Source organism: Hyperolius riggenbachi, unplaced genomic scaffold (assembly GCF_040937935.1).
Source record: "Hyperolius riggenbachi isolate aHypRig1 unplaced genomic scaffold, aHypRig1.pri scaffold_347, whole genome shotgun sequence".
Taxonomy (NCBI): domain Eukaryota; kingdom Metazoa; phylum Chordata; class Amphibia; order Anura; family Hyperoliidae; genus Hyperolius; species Hyperolius riggenbachi.
In genome coordinates this window covers 1-14,926 of record NW_027152558.1, presented here as the reverse complement: position 1 = coordinate 14,926, position 14,926 = coordinate 1, and the positions used below count along the sequence as shown (strand labels likewise).

Here is a 14,926-nt window from a genome sequence, read left to right as displayed (position 1 = left end):
CTTACACCCCACGTCCTGGGGCTGCTTGCTCCTTGATACCAGTGACGGGATCAATAGAACCCAGACAGGTTGCGAGAACCCTGACAGGATGCTGCTGATTTGAGTTCTGGAACGGATTGTACCACCTCAGGAAGTGCAGGAAGCGATATCACAAATTCTACACAGAATACAGCGGTTCAGGTAAACAGGAATTCTTTAATTCCTAGTTCGAGTATTCAGAGATTCAACACATTTTCTTTTATATATTGTTTTTAATAAAAGAACGATACCTCAGTGCAGAAATATTTATAGAGGAAAAAAAAGGCTTATTAAATAAAGTTTACTTTATATAACAAAAATACATTATTAAAAAAAAGGAATTTACAGATACAAAGTACACAAATATGCACCCGCTAGGAGTTAGTACAGTGCAGCATATGGATTACGTACAGATCGGACCAGTCTGATAATGCCGAGTCACCAATTTCTTGCATTGCTTTTTGGTAACAATGCTTTTCAGTTCCTTTCAGTTTAGTGATTGTGATTCACCCTAACTTAACCACCTGGGCGTTACGGACGAGATCAGCTCGTCCATTAACGCCGCGGTGGATTGCTCAGGCCCTGGTGGGCCGATTTGCATACATTTTTTTTTATACACACAGCTAGCACTTTGCTAGCTGCGTGTCTTACCCGATCGCCGCCGTTTGGCACTGATCCGCCGCGAAAGAGGGCCCCCCGCAGACCCCTTGCGTAGCCCGGCCAATCACCGCCAGGCTGCGCTATGGGGGGATCGGGTCTCCCTGTGACGTCACGACGTCATTCTGTTCATCGCCATGGCGACGGGGGAAGTCCTGCAGGAAATCCCGTTCAGAACGGGATTTCCTGATAGGTATTCACGACGGCAGCGATCGGAAGGGTGGGAGGGAGAGAGCAGGGAGCAGGGAGAGTAGGCTACCTACATGAAAAAAAAATTAGGTAAAAAAAAAACCCTCCCGCGGCCGTGCGGAATCAAAACGCCAGGTAGGTTAAAGGACAACTGAAGTGAGAGGTAGCTCACCATAGCCTTAAAACGAACAACTTTTAATGATATCCAGTAAAATGATTACATGCAGTTGAAAAAAAGTGAACAACAATGATACTTATCAGGCACACGTCATGATGGAGGTGCGGAGGTAAGTCAGTTTTTCTCTCTTACATTTGATTGATGGACTGATTCTCTGGATGCTGCACCACCATCATGTATGGTAACTATTTTTGCAGTTGATGTAAGGTGTGTACTCACCACAAGTATCTCTCTCTGAAAAACTGAAGTGAGAGGTATATGGAGGCTGCCATATTTTTTTCCTTTTAACAATACCAGTTGCCTGGCATCCTGCTGATCTATTTGGCTGCAATAGTGCCTGAATAACACCAGAAACAAGCATGCAGGTCAGATCTGGTCAGATCTGACAATAATGTCAGAAACTCCTGGTCTGGTGCATGCTTGTTAAGGTTCTATGGCTAAAAGTATTAGAGGCAGAAGATCAGCAGGACAGCCAGGCAACTGGTATTGCTTAAAAGGAAATAAATATGCTATATGCCCCTCACTTCAGTTGTCCTTTAACTAGGTGCTCTGTGCATCCCTCACAGGTGAATATTAATAAAGCTTCTCTCCATCCAATCACAGCATGAATGTTCTGCTAGTGCTCCGCCCACCAGGATTCTTCTGAAGCCTGATTAGTTGCTTTTGTTCACACCTTTCTTTAAGCTGATGCACAACTGATATCAGACACCCTCCAGTATAAAATAACAGAGCCTTTCAGTCAGACTAATGTTGCAAATTCGAGGGGGGGCAATATTCAGAGTTAAATGTTTAGTTGATAAAACATAATCGGGACTCAGGTGACGCTCCACCTCTCTCCTTGGGTGCGCAATTGCGGTCATGTTTCTGAAATCTGACGAAGCTCTTAGGAAACCTACACCTGTGTTGCCATGGCTCGCCCCCAGCTCAGCAGCCTCAGCCTCATTGGTGGCTGCCGGGCCGGGTGCAGGCCATGGCAACACAGGTGGAGGTTTCCAAAGAGCTTCGTCAGATTTCAGAAACATGGCCGCAATACAGATGGGTGTGGCCAGAGCCTCGGACAAAATTTGAAAAACAAACTTGCCACGGCTGCAATACCCAGAGGGTCAGAGCGATCAACTGCCAGGACGAATTACCTTGGATAAGTTAATTATTTAACCCTGCAACTAGGATTTATCCACACATGTGCTGCTTTTCACTTATCTGTTATAGCCGTTGAATGCAAAGTCACATGTTTTCTGGTATAGTATCAACGACATGTCTGTTACTATGGACACTACAGATATATAAAGGTGGGAGGTGCCCAATGGGAACAAAACCCAATCTAGAAAGATCTATATATAAAAAAACTCACAAGGAGTGTATTTATAAAAAGATTTCTATAAACTGTATTTCATGAGCACTGTGACAACGCGTTTCTCGGCATCAGACGCTTCTTCAGGTCAAAAATGTGCCTTAAAGATACAAGTAAAAGGTAGCTCTCAGACCCAGAGAAACTTAATGAAAGTTTCTTACAATGGGCTATCTTGATACACTTTCCCCCCACCCCCATTCTCAATTGGCTACTCCCCTTTCCTCCCTCCGCTGCTTATTCTTATATAACATGGTACATCTACAGAATATCTTAAGGGCCCATACACCTATTTTGTTTACAATACCTTTCTCATGTATTTATCTATGTATACTTTGTGAGTCTTGCTATACTTATGTATGTACGTGATAATTGTTATAGTTTGCGGTTTGAAGGGTTAGATTACCCTCTGACAAAGTTATGCTTTTTTGAAATTTTAGCATTTTATCATATTATTAAAATTGGATCTAACATGGAAGATGTTGTTAAAAGGATCTTTTATTTGCTTATATCCACATTGGTTAATCTGACCAATCGATTATGGTGGAATATAATATGTAGTCATTTGTTTAACTACTTGCCGACTGCTCCAGGCCAATTGGCGTGAGCAGTGCAGTGGCCATTTTAATAAAAATGTCCTGGCCACTAGGGGGGGTTTAACACCACGGTCCTCAAGAGGTTAAAGAATTTCAAAGATGATTTCTAATTTTATGTCCAACATTAGAGATGTTGTTGTTAAGATCTTTTATTTATTTATATCCACATTGATGAACCAACCAATCGATTATGTTGGAATGTAATATGTAGTCATTTGTTTATGTAATTTTAAATACATTTTGTATACACTTTTTTGTAATTTTACTTTCATTATGTTTCTCTGGGTCTGAGAGCTACCTTTTATTTGTATCTTTAAGGCACATACTTGACCTGAAGAAGCAGCTGATGCTGAGAAACGCGTTGTCACAGTGCTCATGAAATAAAGTTTATAGAAATCTTTTTATAAATACACTCCTCGTGAGTTTTTTTTATATATAGATCTTTCTAGATTGGGTTTTGTCCCATTGGGTCCCTCCCACCTTTGTCTAGTCCAAAATACCCTGTAGGGTCTGTACCGCACAGTTCTATTGTGATGTACAATTTTTTTCTGGAGAGCGACCAAACCTCTACATCTGATGGGCTGAGTGGGGACGGAACTTCACCACATGTCTATATGAGTGGCTGCATCTGGTGGCAACCCTCCTTTGTGAGTATCCATTTTATTAGCTTAACTTATCTACCATGACAAATTGATATTACACTAGATTGGGCTCCCGATATCCGCGTGTCCTTTTCTGGTTTTACCAGTGCGAAGACCACAGATATATGGACAGCCACAGTGATTTGTACATCTCATCCGTTGTGAATCCAGCCTGAGGCGAAGCTTTGCATTCCGCTACCACAACTGAAATATTCAAAATGGACGTGAACAGATCCTACAGATAACATGGGACCCATAAACAGGTCAGTTTCCAGCAAACAGTCCATTATCCGGCTAAGTGTAAGTCTATCCAGAAGCCTTTACAGCAACTTCACAGACAAACGGATGCTCGCCTGGGTGGCTTCTCTGGTGTGCAGGAAGGCTTCTTTTTTCATTGAAGCATTTCCCACACTCTGAACAGGAATACGGCCGGTCCCCTGTATGACTTTTCTGATGTACAAATATTGTTCCTTTACACAGGAAGCATTTCCCACACTCCAAACAAGAAAAAGGACGCTCACCTGCATGCTTTTGTTTGGTGTATAAGAAGATCACCTTTGTAAATATAACATTTCCCACACTCTGAATAGGATTTAGGCCTCTTTTCCACGGACTGTTGAACTGTGTGTTCGGCAATCAGTTACAAGGCAGCAGTGAGCAGATACCAGGCAGCAACAAGCAGTTACCAGGCTTCAGTGAGCAGTTGTGAGATTTTGAGAGGCATTTCACTGCCTATCAACAGTCCGTGGAAAAGAGGCCTAAGGGTGTTCACCTGTGTGCATTTTTCTGATGTCTAATAAAATATCCTTTCAGACCAAAACATTTCCCACATACTGAACAGCAAAAAGGACCATCGGCTGTGTGAACGCTCTGATGTCTAACAAGTTTAGCTTTCTCATAGAAACATTTCCCACACTCCGAACATGAATAAGGCCGCTCACCTGTGTGTATTTTTTGGTGTGTAACAAGATTTGATTTCCAAAGAAAACTTTTCCCACACTCTGAACATGAAAAAGGCCGCTCACCTGTGTGTGTATTTTGGTGTGCAAGAAGATGTCTTTTTTCAATGAAACATTTCCCACATTCTGAACAGCAATAAGGACGGTCACCTGTGTGGTTTTTCTGATGTCTTAGCAGATCTCCTTTTTGTGTGAAGGATTTCCCACACTCTGAACAGGAATAAGGCCGCTCACCTGTGTGAACTCTTTGGTGTATAAGGAGATCTCCTTTCTGAATGAAACTTTTCCCACATTCTGAACAGGCATAAGGACGCTCTCCGGTATGACTTCTCATGTGTGTCCGAAGCTCTCCCTTCCGACTGACACATTTCCCACACTCTGAACAGCAAAAAGGACGCTCTCCTGTGTGAATTCTCTGATGTACATAAAGAACTGATTTCTTAGTGAAATATTTCCCACACTCTGAACATGACCATTGCGGCTTAGGTGACTGTTTTTTCTGATGCGCAGAAAGTGATGCTTCAGGTTTGCTGCATTCAGGATATGCTGATCTTTGATATTCTGTATGTGTGGCATGATGTGATGTACAAGAAGATTCCTTTAGATTAGATGCATCTGTTCCTCTATCTGTACTCTGACCCCTGTGTTGTGTATTTCCAGACATGAAATTTTCTTCTGTAAAACATTGTGTGACACCATTATCTTCTGCTACATCATCCAGATGTGACCTACGAGATTCCATTATATTGCTCACAACACCGTCTCCCCCTGCTGGAGGAAAATTATACAGTTATATTTCGTATAGTCATAGATGTGGCACAAACAAACTAGCTATGGGATATTGTGGAACAGTGATGTCATTCATAGGTCATATAATGGAGATGGACCTTTCATATGGTGTACAGTATCTCCTCCTCATTTGTTGGCACTATGATGTTATACTGAGGAATGGAGATGGGCCTTTCATATGATGTACAGTATCTCCTCCTCATTTGTTGGTACTATGATGTTATACTGAGGAATGGAGATGGGCCTTTCATATGGTGTATAGTATCTCCTCCTCATTTGTTGGTGCTATGGTGTTATACTGAGGAATGGAGATGGGCCTTTCATATGGTGTACAGTATCTCCTCCTAATTTGTTGGTATTATGATGTTATACTGAGGAATGGAGATGGGCCTTTCATATGGTGTACAGTATCTCCTCCTCATTTGTTGGTACTATGATGTTATACTGAGGAATGGAGATGGGCCTTTCATATGGTGTACAGTATCTCCTCCTCATTTGTTGGTACTATGATGTTATACTGAGGAATGGAGATGGGCCTTTCATATGGTGTATAGTATCTCCTCCTCATTTGTTGGTGCTATGGTGTTATACTGAGGAATGGAGATGGGCCTTTCATATGGTGTACAGTATCTCCTCCTAATTTGTTGGTATTATGATGTTATACTGAGGAATGGAGATGGGCCTTTCATATGGTGTACAGTATCTCCTCCTCATTTGTTGGTACTACTGAGGAATGGAGATGGGCCTTTCATATGGTGTACAGTATCTCCTCCTCATTTGTTGGTGCTATGATATTATACTGAGGAATGGAGATGGGCCTTTCATATGGTGTACAGTATCTCCTCATTTGTTGGTGCTAGGGTGTTATACTGAGGAATGGAGATGGGCCTTTCATTTGGTGTACAATATCTCCTCCTCATTTGTTAGTGCTATGATGTTATACTGAGGAATGGAGATGGGCCTTTCATATGGTGTACAGTATCTCCTCCTCATTTGTTTGTACTATGATGTTATACTGAGGAATGGAGATGGGCCTTTCATATGGTGTACAGTATCTCCTCCTCATTTGTTGGTGCTATGATTTTATACTGAGGAATGGAGATGGGACTTTCATATGGTGTACAGTATCTCCCCCTCATTTGTTGGCACTATGATGTTACACTGAGGAATGGAGATGAACCTTTCATATGGTGTACAGTATCTCCCCCTCATTTGTTGGCACTATGATGTTATACTGAGGAATGGAGATGGGCCTTTCATATGATGCAGGGCTGTGGAGTCGGAGTCGTGGAGTCGGGGCAATTTTGGGTGCCTGGAGTCGGAGTCGGAAAAAAATGCACCGACTCCGACTCTTAATGAATTTAAACTGTAATTCAAATAGAAAATATGATAAAATGTTCTATTTCTCAGATGATAGTCATCATAAATAATTTATACATACAGTAATAGCTGTGCTTAGTCCACAAAAATGAAATAAACCAATCAAAATGAGTTACTTGTGCTGCTTCAGTAAAGCAGTCCCCATATTTTTAAAGTCAGATATACACATCTTATTGTGACTGTCTATATGATGTGTACACAGGAACCTCTTATATATATTAAATAACATCTATGCTGTAAGAATAAAGCCTGATGTGTAGCCGTGTCACTAATAGAGATGGTCAATGAGATGGAAATAATTCTGCGTTGATTCTGATTAATGCAAATATACGCACTCTCTTTGCTCATGAAATCAAATAATTTGATATGTTGTTAAAATTTGGTTTGGTGACTACGAATTAAAAATGGTACCTGAGAAGGATGAAAAGTAAAGTTTTATACATACCTGGGGCTTCTTCCAACCCCCTTTAGGCTAATCAGTCCCTCGCTGTCCACCTTCACCACCTGGATCTTCTGCTATGAGTCCTGGTAATTCAGCCAGTCAGCACAGTCCTGCAGCATGCCGCTTCCACAGCCAGGAGCGTTCTGCACCTGTGCAATAGTGCTGCGCAGGTGTAGTGCGCTCCTGGCGGAGTGTGTGCATGCGCACTACGCCAGACTGGCTCAAGTACCTGGACTCATAGCAGAAGATGCAGGTGGCGGAGGAGGACAGCGAGGGACTGATTAGCCTGAAGGGGGCTGGAGGAAGCCCCAGGTATGTATAAAACTTTAATTTCATCTGTCTCAGGTTTACTTTGTTACACAGTAGTACTATACTCTACATATGCACTCCCCACAGAGCTGCAGGGAATCCACTGAGAATGTTGTGCACATTGAACACAGAGGTGTTGTGTATCACCCATAAACCTGGTTCAGATTGTGCATGAAGAATGTGTAATAGAGGAAGAATCGCCTCATTCTCCTGCAGAGTACCTGCACATCACTCTTACACGTACTCACAGTTACATTGCCTAGGGCCTGATAGATGTTCTTTGTTACGCCCTGTACCTTTTACAAATACTCTTACCAAGGACTAGTTTTAGTCTAGGACTAAAGGGAATAAATATGGCAGTCCCCAAATCCTTCTCACTTCAGTTGTCTTTTAAAATTCCTAAGCGGTGGCAGCTAAGAGACGACTTTCATGTTACATACTTTCAATCAACAAGATTGTAATATGCAAATTAGAGGAGTCGGAGTCGAGGAGTCGGTGGAATTCTAAACTGAGGAGTCTGAGTCGGTGGATTTTCGTACCGACTCCACAGCCCTGATATGGTGTACAGTATCTCCTCCTCATTTGTTGGTACTATGATGCTATAATGAGGAATAGAGATGGGCCTTTCATATGGTGTACAGTATCTCCTCCTCATTTGTTAGTGGTAATTACTTTTTGGCGAGATCTGTCACGGTGGCTGACCACTGCTACTGCTAAAAAAATGTATTAAACCTTACCCAGTAATGTCTTGGAGAACCAGAACCACTAGGAATCTTATATAGGAACAGGACTTCCATATTCAGTCACTGATTGAAGTGATACATGGAGGTAACTTCCTGCTTGTGTGAAGCTGAATACATAGCAATAAACTTTTTTTAGGAAAGAAAAATTCATGATGGACTTAAAATGCACATACATCTAGCGGGCAGATCGACTAAGATATCTGTGGTTTCCATATAGATATACAGCCAGCTATAGGTGCCACAGGACGGGTTAGCCAGTGTATAGGTGCCACAGGATAGGTTAGCCAGTGTATAGGTGCCACAGTACATGTTATTCAGTGTATAGGTGCCACAGGACAGGTTAGCCAGTATATAGGTGCCACAGGACAGGTTAGCCAGTATATAGGTGCCACATAACAGGTTAGCCAGTATATAGGTGCCACAGGACAGGTTAGCCAGTATATAGGTGCCACAGGACAGGTTAGCCAGTGTATAGGTGCCACAGGACAGGTTAGCCAGTGTATAGCTGCCACAGGACAGGTTAGTCAGTATATAGGTGCCACAGGACAGGTTAGCCAGTATATAGGTGCCACAGGACAGGTTAGCCAGTGTATAGGTGCCACAGGACAGGTTAGCCAGTGTATAGCTGCCACAGGACAGGTTAGTCATTATATAGGTGCCACAGGACAGGTTAGCCAGTATATAGGTGCCACAGGACAGGTTAGCCAGTGTATAGCTGCCACAGGACAGGTTAGCCAGTGTATAGCTGCCACAGGACAGGTTAGCAAGTGTATAGCTGCCACAGGACAGGTTAGCAAGTGTATAGCTGCCACAGGACAGGTTAGCCAGTGTATAGCTGCCACAGGACAGGTTAGCCAGTGTATAGCTGCCACAGGACAGGTTAGCCAGTGTATAGCTGCCACAGGACAGGTTAGCCAGTGTATAGCTGCCACAGGACAGGTTAGCCAGTGTATAGCTGCCACAGGACAGGTTAGCCAGTGTATAGCTGCCACAGGACAGGTTAGCCAGTGTATAGCTGCCACAGGACAGGTTAGCAAGTGTATAGCTGCCACAGGACAGGTTAGCAAGTGTATAGGTGCTACAAGACAGGTTAACCAGTGTATAGGTGCCACAGGAGAGGTTAACCAGTGTAAAGGTGCCACAGTATAGGTTAGCCAGTGCATAGGTGCCACAGTACATGTTAGCCTGTGTATAGGTTCCACAGTACAGGTTAGCCAGTGTATAGGTTCCACAGTACAGGTTAACCAGTGTATAGGTGCCGCAGCCTCCAGATCCCCCTCGCCGCTGCTGTTACCTACTCCGCTCCCTTCCCCCTCCTCCTCTTGCTGCCCCCTCCTCAAGTACTTTCTGATTACATTCGGCCTCACCGCATTGTATTGCTGCGTGGTTAGCCGCAGGGAAGAGGCAATGAGTGTTGCCTAGTAACGCTGGCCGCCAGGAAGTGATGTCACAATGACACTATAGCTATACAGCCAGCTATAGGTGCCACAGGACAGGTTAGCCAGTGTATAGGTGCCACAGTATAGACTAGCCAGTGTATAGGTGCTACACTCCCTGCTGGAACCCCCCCCCCCCCTTATAAAAGGCAGGCAGCAACAGGCATTGGACTCACTCGTGTGCCTGCAGTAATTAGAGAAGGGAGAGCTGTTGCAGAGAGAGCTATAGGGAAAGCTTAGTTAGGCTCTTGTAGGCTTGTTAGCTTGCTCCTTGCTGATTCCTATTGCTAAAAAAGCACCCATCAACAGCTCTTGAGAGCTAATCTTGTTCTTGTGATCTATTTTTTGTGTGTGTGTGTGTCCCACAGACACTTGTGTTGCATAGACAGCCTTGGTAATTCCTACTGTGCCACTGCCAGGCCCAGCACATTCAGCGACTACCTGTGTGTGCGACAGGCAGCTGCACATTTGTAATCCCAATCACTGCACCTGTTCACTGTTCAGTGCACCTACCTACCTATACCTACGTGAGCGCACACATTGTTAATACCACCAGTCATTGCACCTGTTCAGGGTACCTGTGTGTGTGTGACAGGCAGCTGCACATTTGTAATTCCAATCACTGCACCTGTTCACTGTTCAGTGCACCTACCTACCTATACCTACGTCTGCGCACGCATTGTTAATACCACCAGTCATTGCACCTGTTCAGGGTACCTGTGTGTGTGTGTGACAGGCAGATGCACATTTGTAATTCCAATCACTGCACCTGTTCACTGTTCAGTGCACCTACCTACCTACGTGAGCGCAAGCAGTGTAATATACCACCAGTCATTGCAATTGTTCACGGTACCTGTGTGTGACAGGTGCACATTTGTAATACCAATCCCTGCATACCTGTTCACTGCACCTGTGTGACTGCACGCTGTTTAGTATACCAGTCCGTGCATACCTGTTAACTGCACCTGTGTGACAGCTGCACATTGTATTGTAATACCAGTCCCTGCATACATGTACACTGCACCTGTGTGACAGCTGCACATTGTATTGTAATACCAGTCACTGCTACCTGTTCACTGCACCTGTGTGACCGCACGCTGTTTAGTATACCAGTCCGTGCATACCTGTTAACTGCACCTGTGTGACAGCTGCACAATGTATTGTAATACCAGTCACTACTACCTTTCACTGCAACTGTGTGACTGCACATTGTATTAGTCAAGTCAGTGCATACCTTTCACTTCATCGACCCCGATATGGACAAAACAGGTAGAGGCAGAGGCAAGGGCAGACCTAGAGGCAGGCCACCTGGCAGGTCTGTTCGAGGTCGTGCTGATGTGATTTCGTGCGTCCCTGGCCCAAAGTACAGTGCTCAGAAGAAGGCACGTCCCATCAACTCCCAAGATTGTCAGGACGTGGTTGACTATTTAACACAGAACACCTCATCTTCCGCAGCCACCAGCGCTACTCCAAGTACCACATCCGCTACATTTTACACTTTGCAGGAGGTATTTGGTGGGGAAATCACTGATTCACAGCCATTATTGTTACAAGATGTAGGCACTAAGCAAGTTACACCACCTCATATGTCTGAGTTATGCAACACTATGGACGTAAGGTGTGAGGAGGTGGATGATTAAGTACCTGCTGTTGGTGCAGTTTTGGAGGTGTCTGATACAAGCGAAGCTTTGGAGGATGATTATGATGATGATACTGCCATGGATGCCACATGGGATACTAAGAGACACGATGACCAAGGGGACAGTTCAGAGGGGGAGTCAGAGAGGAGTAGGAGGAGACGAGTTGCTGAAAGAAGCAGGGGGAGCTCGTCGTCAGAAACAGCTGGTGGCAGTGTCCGGTGCCATGTATAGCCACCTATGTATTTGGAACTTGTTACCACTACCACTCCAGTTTATAATCTGGCATTGTACTACTGTCTGCATTGTGTTGTGTATCTTTTTGCTATTACCTGTATTGTTCTGTCACCCCTGTTATCATTGTCTGTAACCTTATTTATTGTACAGTGCTGCGTAATATGTTAGCTATATAAATCTAATAAATAATAATAATAATAATAATAATGTACACCCAGCCAACATGCCCTTCAACGTCAGCTGCTGACGCCACCATAGTGCCCACACCCCAGGGTGGCTCAGTGGTGTGGAAATTTTTTAGTGTGTATGCCAAAGATCAGAGCAATGCCATCTGTACTCTCTGCCACCAAAAATTGAGCCGTGGCAACTGCCTTATGAAGGCACATGCTGAAAAGGCACAAACTGCAATGGGAAGACCACCTGAGCAAAAGCAGCACACAAAAGCAAAGCCACCCTCCTTCTCCTTTTCCTTTTCCTCCTTCTCCTTTTCCTCCTTCAGGTGCATCATCTTCTTCAGCCGCTTTCTCCCTTGCACCTTCACAATCACAGCCAACCTCCTCCACTCCGCCTCTCACCTTGAGCGGTTCCTGCTCCTCTGCCCACAGCAACAGCCAGGTGTCCATGAGGGCAATCTTTGAGCGGAATAATGCCAATGTCTGCCAGTCACCCCCTTGCCCGGCGTCTCACAGCTGGCTTGGCAGAACTGTTATCCCGCCAGCTGATACCATACCAGCTGGTGGACTCTGAGGCCTTCCGAAAACAGGGTCCAGGACTCCAGGCGGATTCCTGAATTTTGAAGGACGCTGCTAGCAGCGGCCGCTATAATAATTTTTCTGGTGCGTGTACATGCCTGCCTAATTTTTCTGGCTGCATTGCGGGCGGCTGCAACAACAAAATAAAAGGCATGTACATGTGTCAATTCCCCTTCGTGATCATTACTTTGCCGCGGTGAAGGGGCTTGCGTACCGCAATGAAGCAATGACCGCCGGCTATATGTGTGTCTCGGGGGGTAGCACACCAGACCAAATTCGATCAGCTGGACAGTCACTGTTGTTCTGTCATTGAGCTACCTCAGCCTGGCGACCATATGGGCTTGAAAACCACTATCGCCTGCACTCTCGCCATGGTGCGCACCAGTCCAGCATGGCCGTCACAACACAAACAGCTGTTTGCGGTGCGTTACACATTGAGTTTGGTGTGTCAGTGTGAAGCAGTTAACTAATTACACTCCCTGATTGACGTATACACTTGCAAGATGTTTTAAAGTACTTTTGGCCTCCAATTTAGCAAGCAATGTGATTTCTGCCCTTAAAACGCTGCGTCAAATCCAGATTTTTCCCCGGGACTTTTGGCGTCTATCCCACTCATCCATGCAAAAACTCAGATGTTAGACCCCTTGAAACATCTTTTCCATCACTTTTGTGGCCAGCATAAATGTTTCTAGTTTTCAAAGTTCGCCTCCCTATTGAAGTCTATTGCGGTTCGCGAAAGTTCGTAAGTTCGCGAACGTTTGCGGAGGTTCGCGAACGCCTTTTGTTTTATGAAGGCAATATTGTACTTAGCATATTATTTTTCAGTAGTGGGGTATTTTAATTCTCTTTAGCCCACTGCAGTGGTGGTCTTAGTGGCCTTAGTTCTCCATGACGTTAATGGCTAAGACATCCACATTTAGAAATCAGAATCATTTTATTTATCGCCAAGCACGACTTGGTCGTGCTCGGAATTGGGCTTGGCACAAGCAGGTACAGAAAAGGACAGGCAACAGAGATAACAGGTAGCATACATCAAACATAATGTAGTACAGTGGTGATACACAACAGAGAAAAACCTTGTTCGCAGTAAATATGTAGATCTGCCGTGCAGACATGCTTAAGGGACGGTTCTGGTTAGTTGAGGGAGAACGGTTCTGGCTAGTTGAAGAGCAGGCTGATGGGAGGATGGTGCGGTGGTGGAGAGGGATGGGAGTGAGTCTAGAGAGTATACTCTCTAGACTATACTATATATTCCAGTATTTCTTAATGTACGTCTAGATATTTAAAGTGTCCCCAATCACTGGCCGGGTGCATTATTCTTTCCACTTACCCCATCACCGCGTGATGTCAATTGTATGCCAAACCTACCTTCCAACCACCCCCATAGCAACAGAACATGTCACTAGCAATATATCTGTAGTGTTGGCCCTGCACTATCACCTGAGAAATTGGGCAATGATCACTCACAGGCGACATTCCTTTACAGCAACCTTCCTCAGTCATTGACTTAATGTCACCAGTACATTGTCCAGTGTGCACATATTTGATAGATAATAAATTTTAGAAAATGAGATTTACCCCAGTTTTTTAGGTCTTCTTCTTCCTCTTTAACTGTCCTCATGCCGTCAGCCTCCTCTGTAGACTGCTGATCACTCATCACATACGTCTCTTCTTCCTCCTTTATAATTAACGTCATGATGTCACCCTCCTCCATAGACTGCTGATCATAACCCTCATAGATCTCCTCTTCTTCCTCTTTAATTGTCCTCATCATGTCCCCCTTCTCCATAGACTGCTGAACACCCATCACATATGTCTCTTCTTCCTCGGGCTTCATGTATCTCAGCTCTTTTGCCTAAATACACAAAATAATAAAGCTGAAAATAAAATCTTCCAGGTGAAGAACATAACCTCAGATTGTCTGAAGTCACTTCTAGCTCTAGATATCAAGTTCCACCTACCTGATAATGGTGAGGGGTGGTGAGATCTTCCTGTGGACAATCCCAAGAACAAAGAGGACCTGTACATCTCTCTGGTGGGTTTCTGTTACTGGATCCATCTGTAGGAAACACACACTGACTGAGTACATTGTTGCTATGTATTTATCACATGATGGAGGATCTAGGTGAATCCTCTGTATTGCTCTCTCCTTTACAAGAAATGAAAGTCTCCTCTTACCCGGTGATGTGAGGGGCAGCTGATTCTCCATCATGGTGTCCTTGTAGAGCTCCTTGTGTGCTTCTATACACTGCCCCTCCTCCACCACATCTTCCTCTTTCTTCTCTACCTTACAGCCCTTCGCATCCTTCCTTACAATGTTCTTGTTCTGATCCTTCTCTCCTTCCAGATCCCCTCCTCCTGCAATGGCACAGCGAGACATGGAACAGGGACAGGGTTTGTAATAAAGTACAGAATACTTCAGCAGGTAGATGGACCATTACCCCCAAACCACATGTTCAGTTGACATATTTCTATCATCATATATGTTTCTTTACTTGTACTTTATCATAGTATGTTTGCAAAGTGCTTGCAAGCACAGTTGACCTAGAGAAGTGTGTCTTCCTTCCACAAAATGTGTTCTGCATAATAAAGTCTCAATGTTCTGATCTGAAGAC

General features: G+C 44.3%; 1 protein-coding gene across 1 annotated transcript in view; it reads right to left on the bottom strand.

Moving 5' to 3' along the window:
- The window catches only part of LOC137543903 (zinc finger protein 605-like), a gene marked incomplete at its 5' end in the record, with an annotated part of 36,075 nt that extends 21,406 nt beyond the window's left edge, over positions 1-14,669 (bottom strand). The window contains 4 exons of the mRNA XM_068264973.1: positions 4,821-5,357; positions 13,890-14,166; positions 14,273-14,370; positions 14,490-14,669. Of these exons, the coding sequence (XP_068121074.1) occupies positions 4,821-5,357; positions 13,890-14,166; positions 14,273-14,370; positions 14,490-14,669 (1,092 nt within the window). The remainder of the gene's footprint in view (positions 1-4,820; positions 5,358-13,889; positions 14,167-14,272; positions 14,371-14,489) is intronic.
- Between the last annotated feature and the right edge of the window lie 257 nt (positions 14,670-14,926).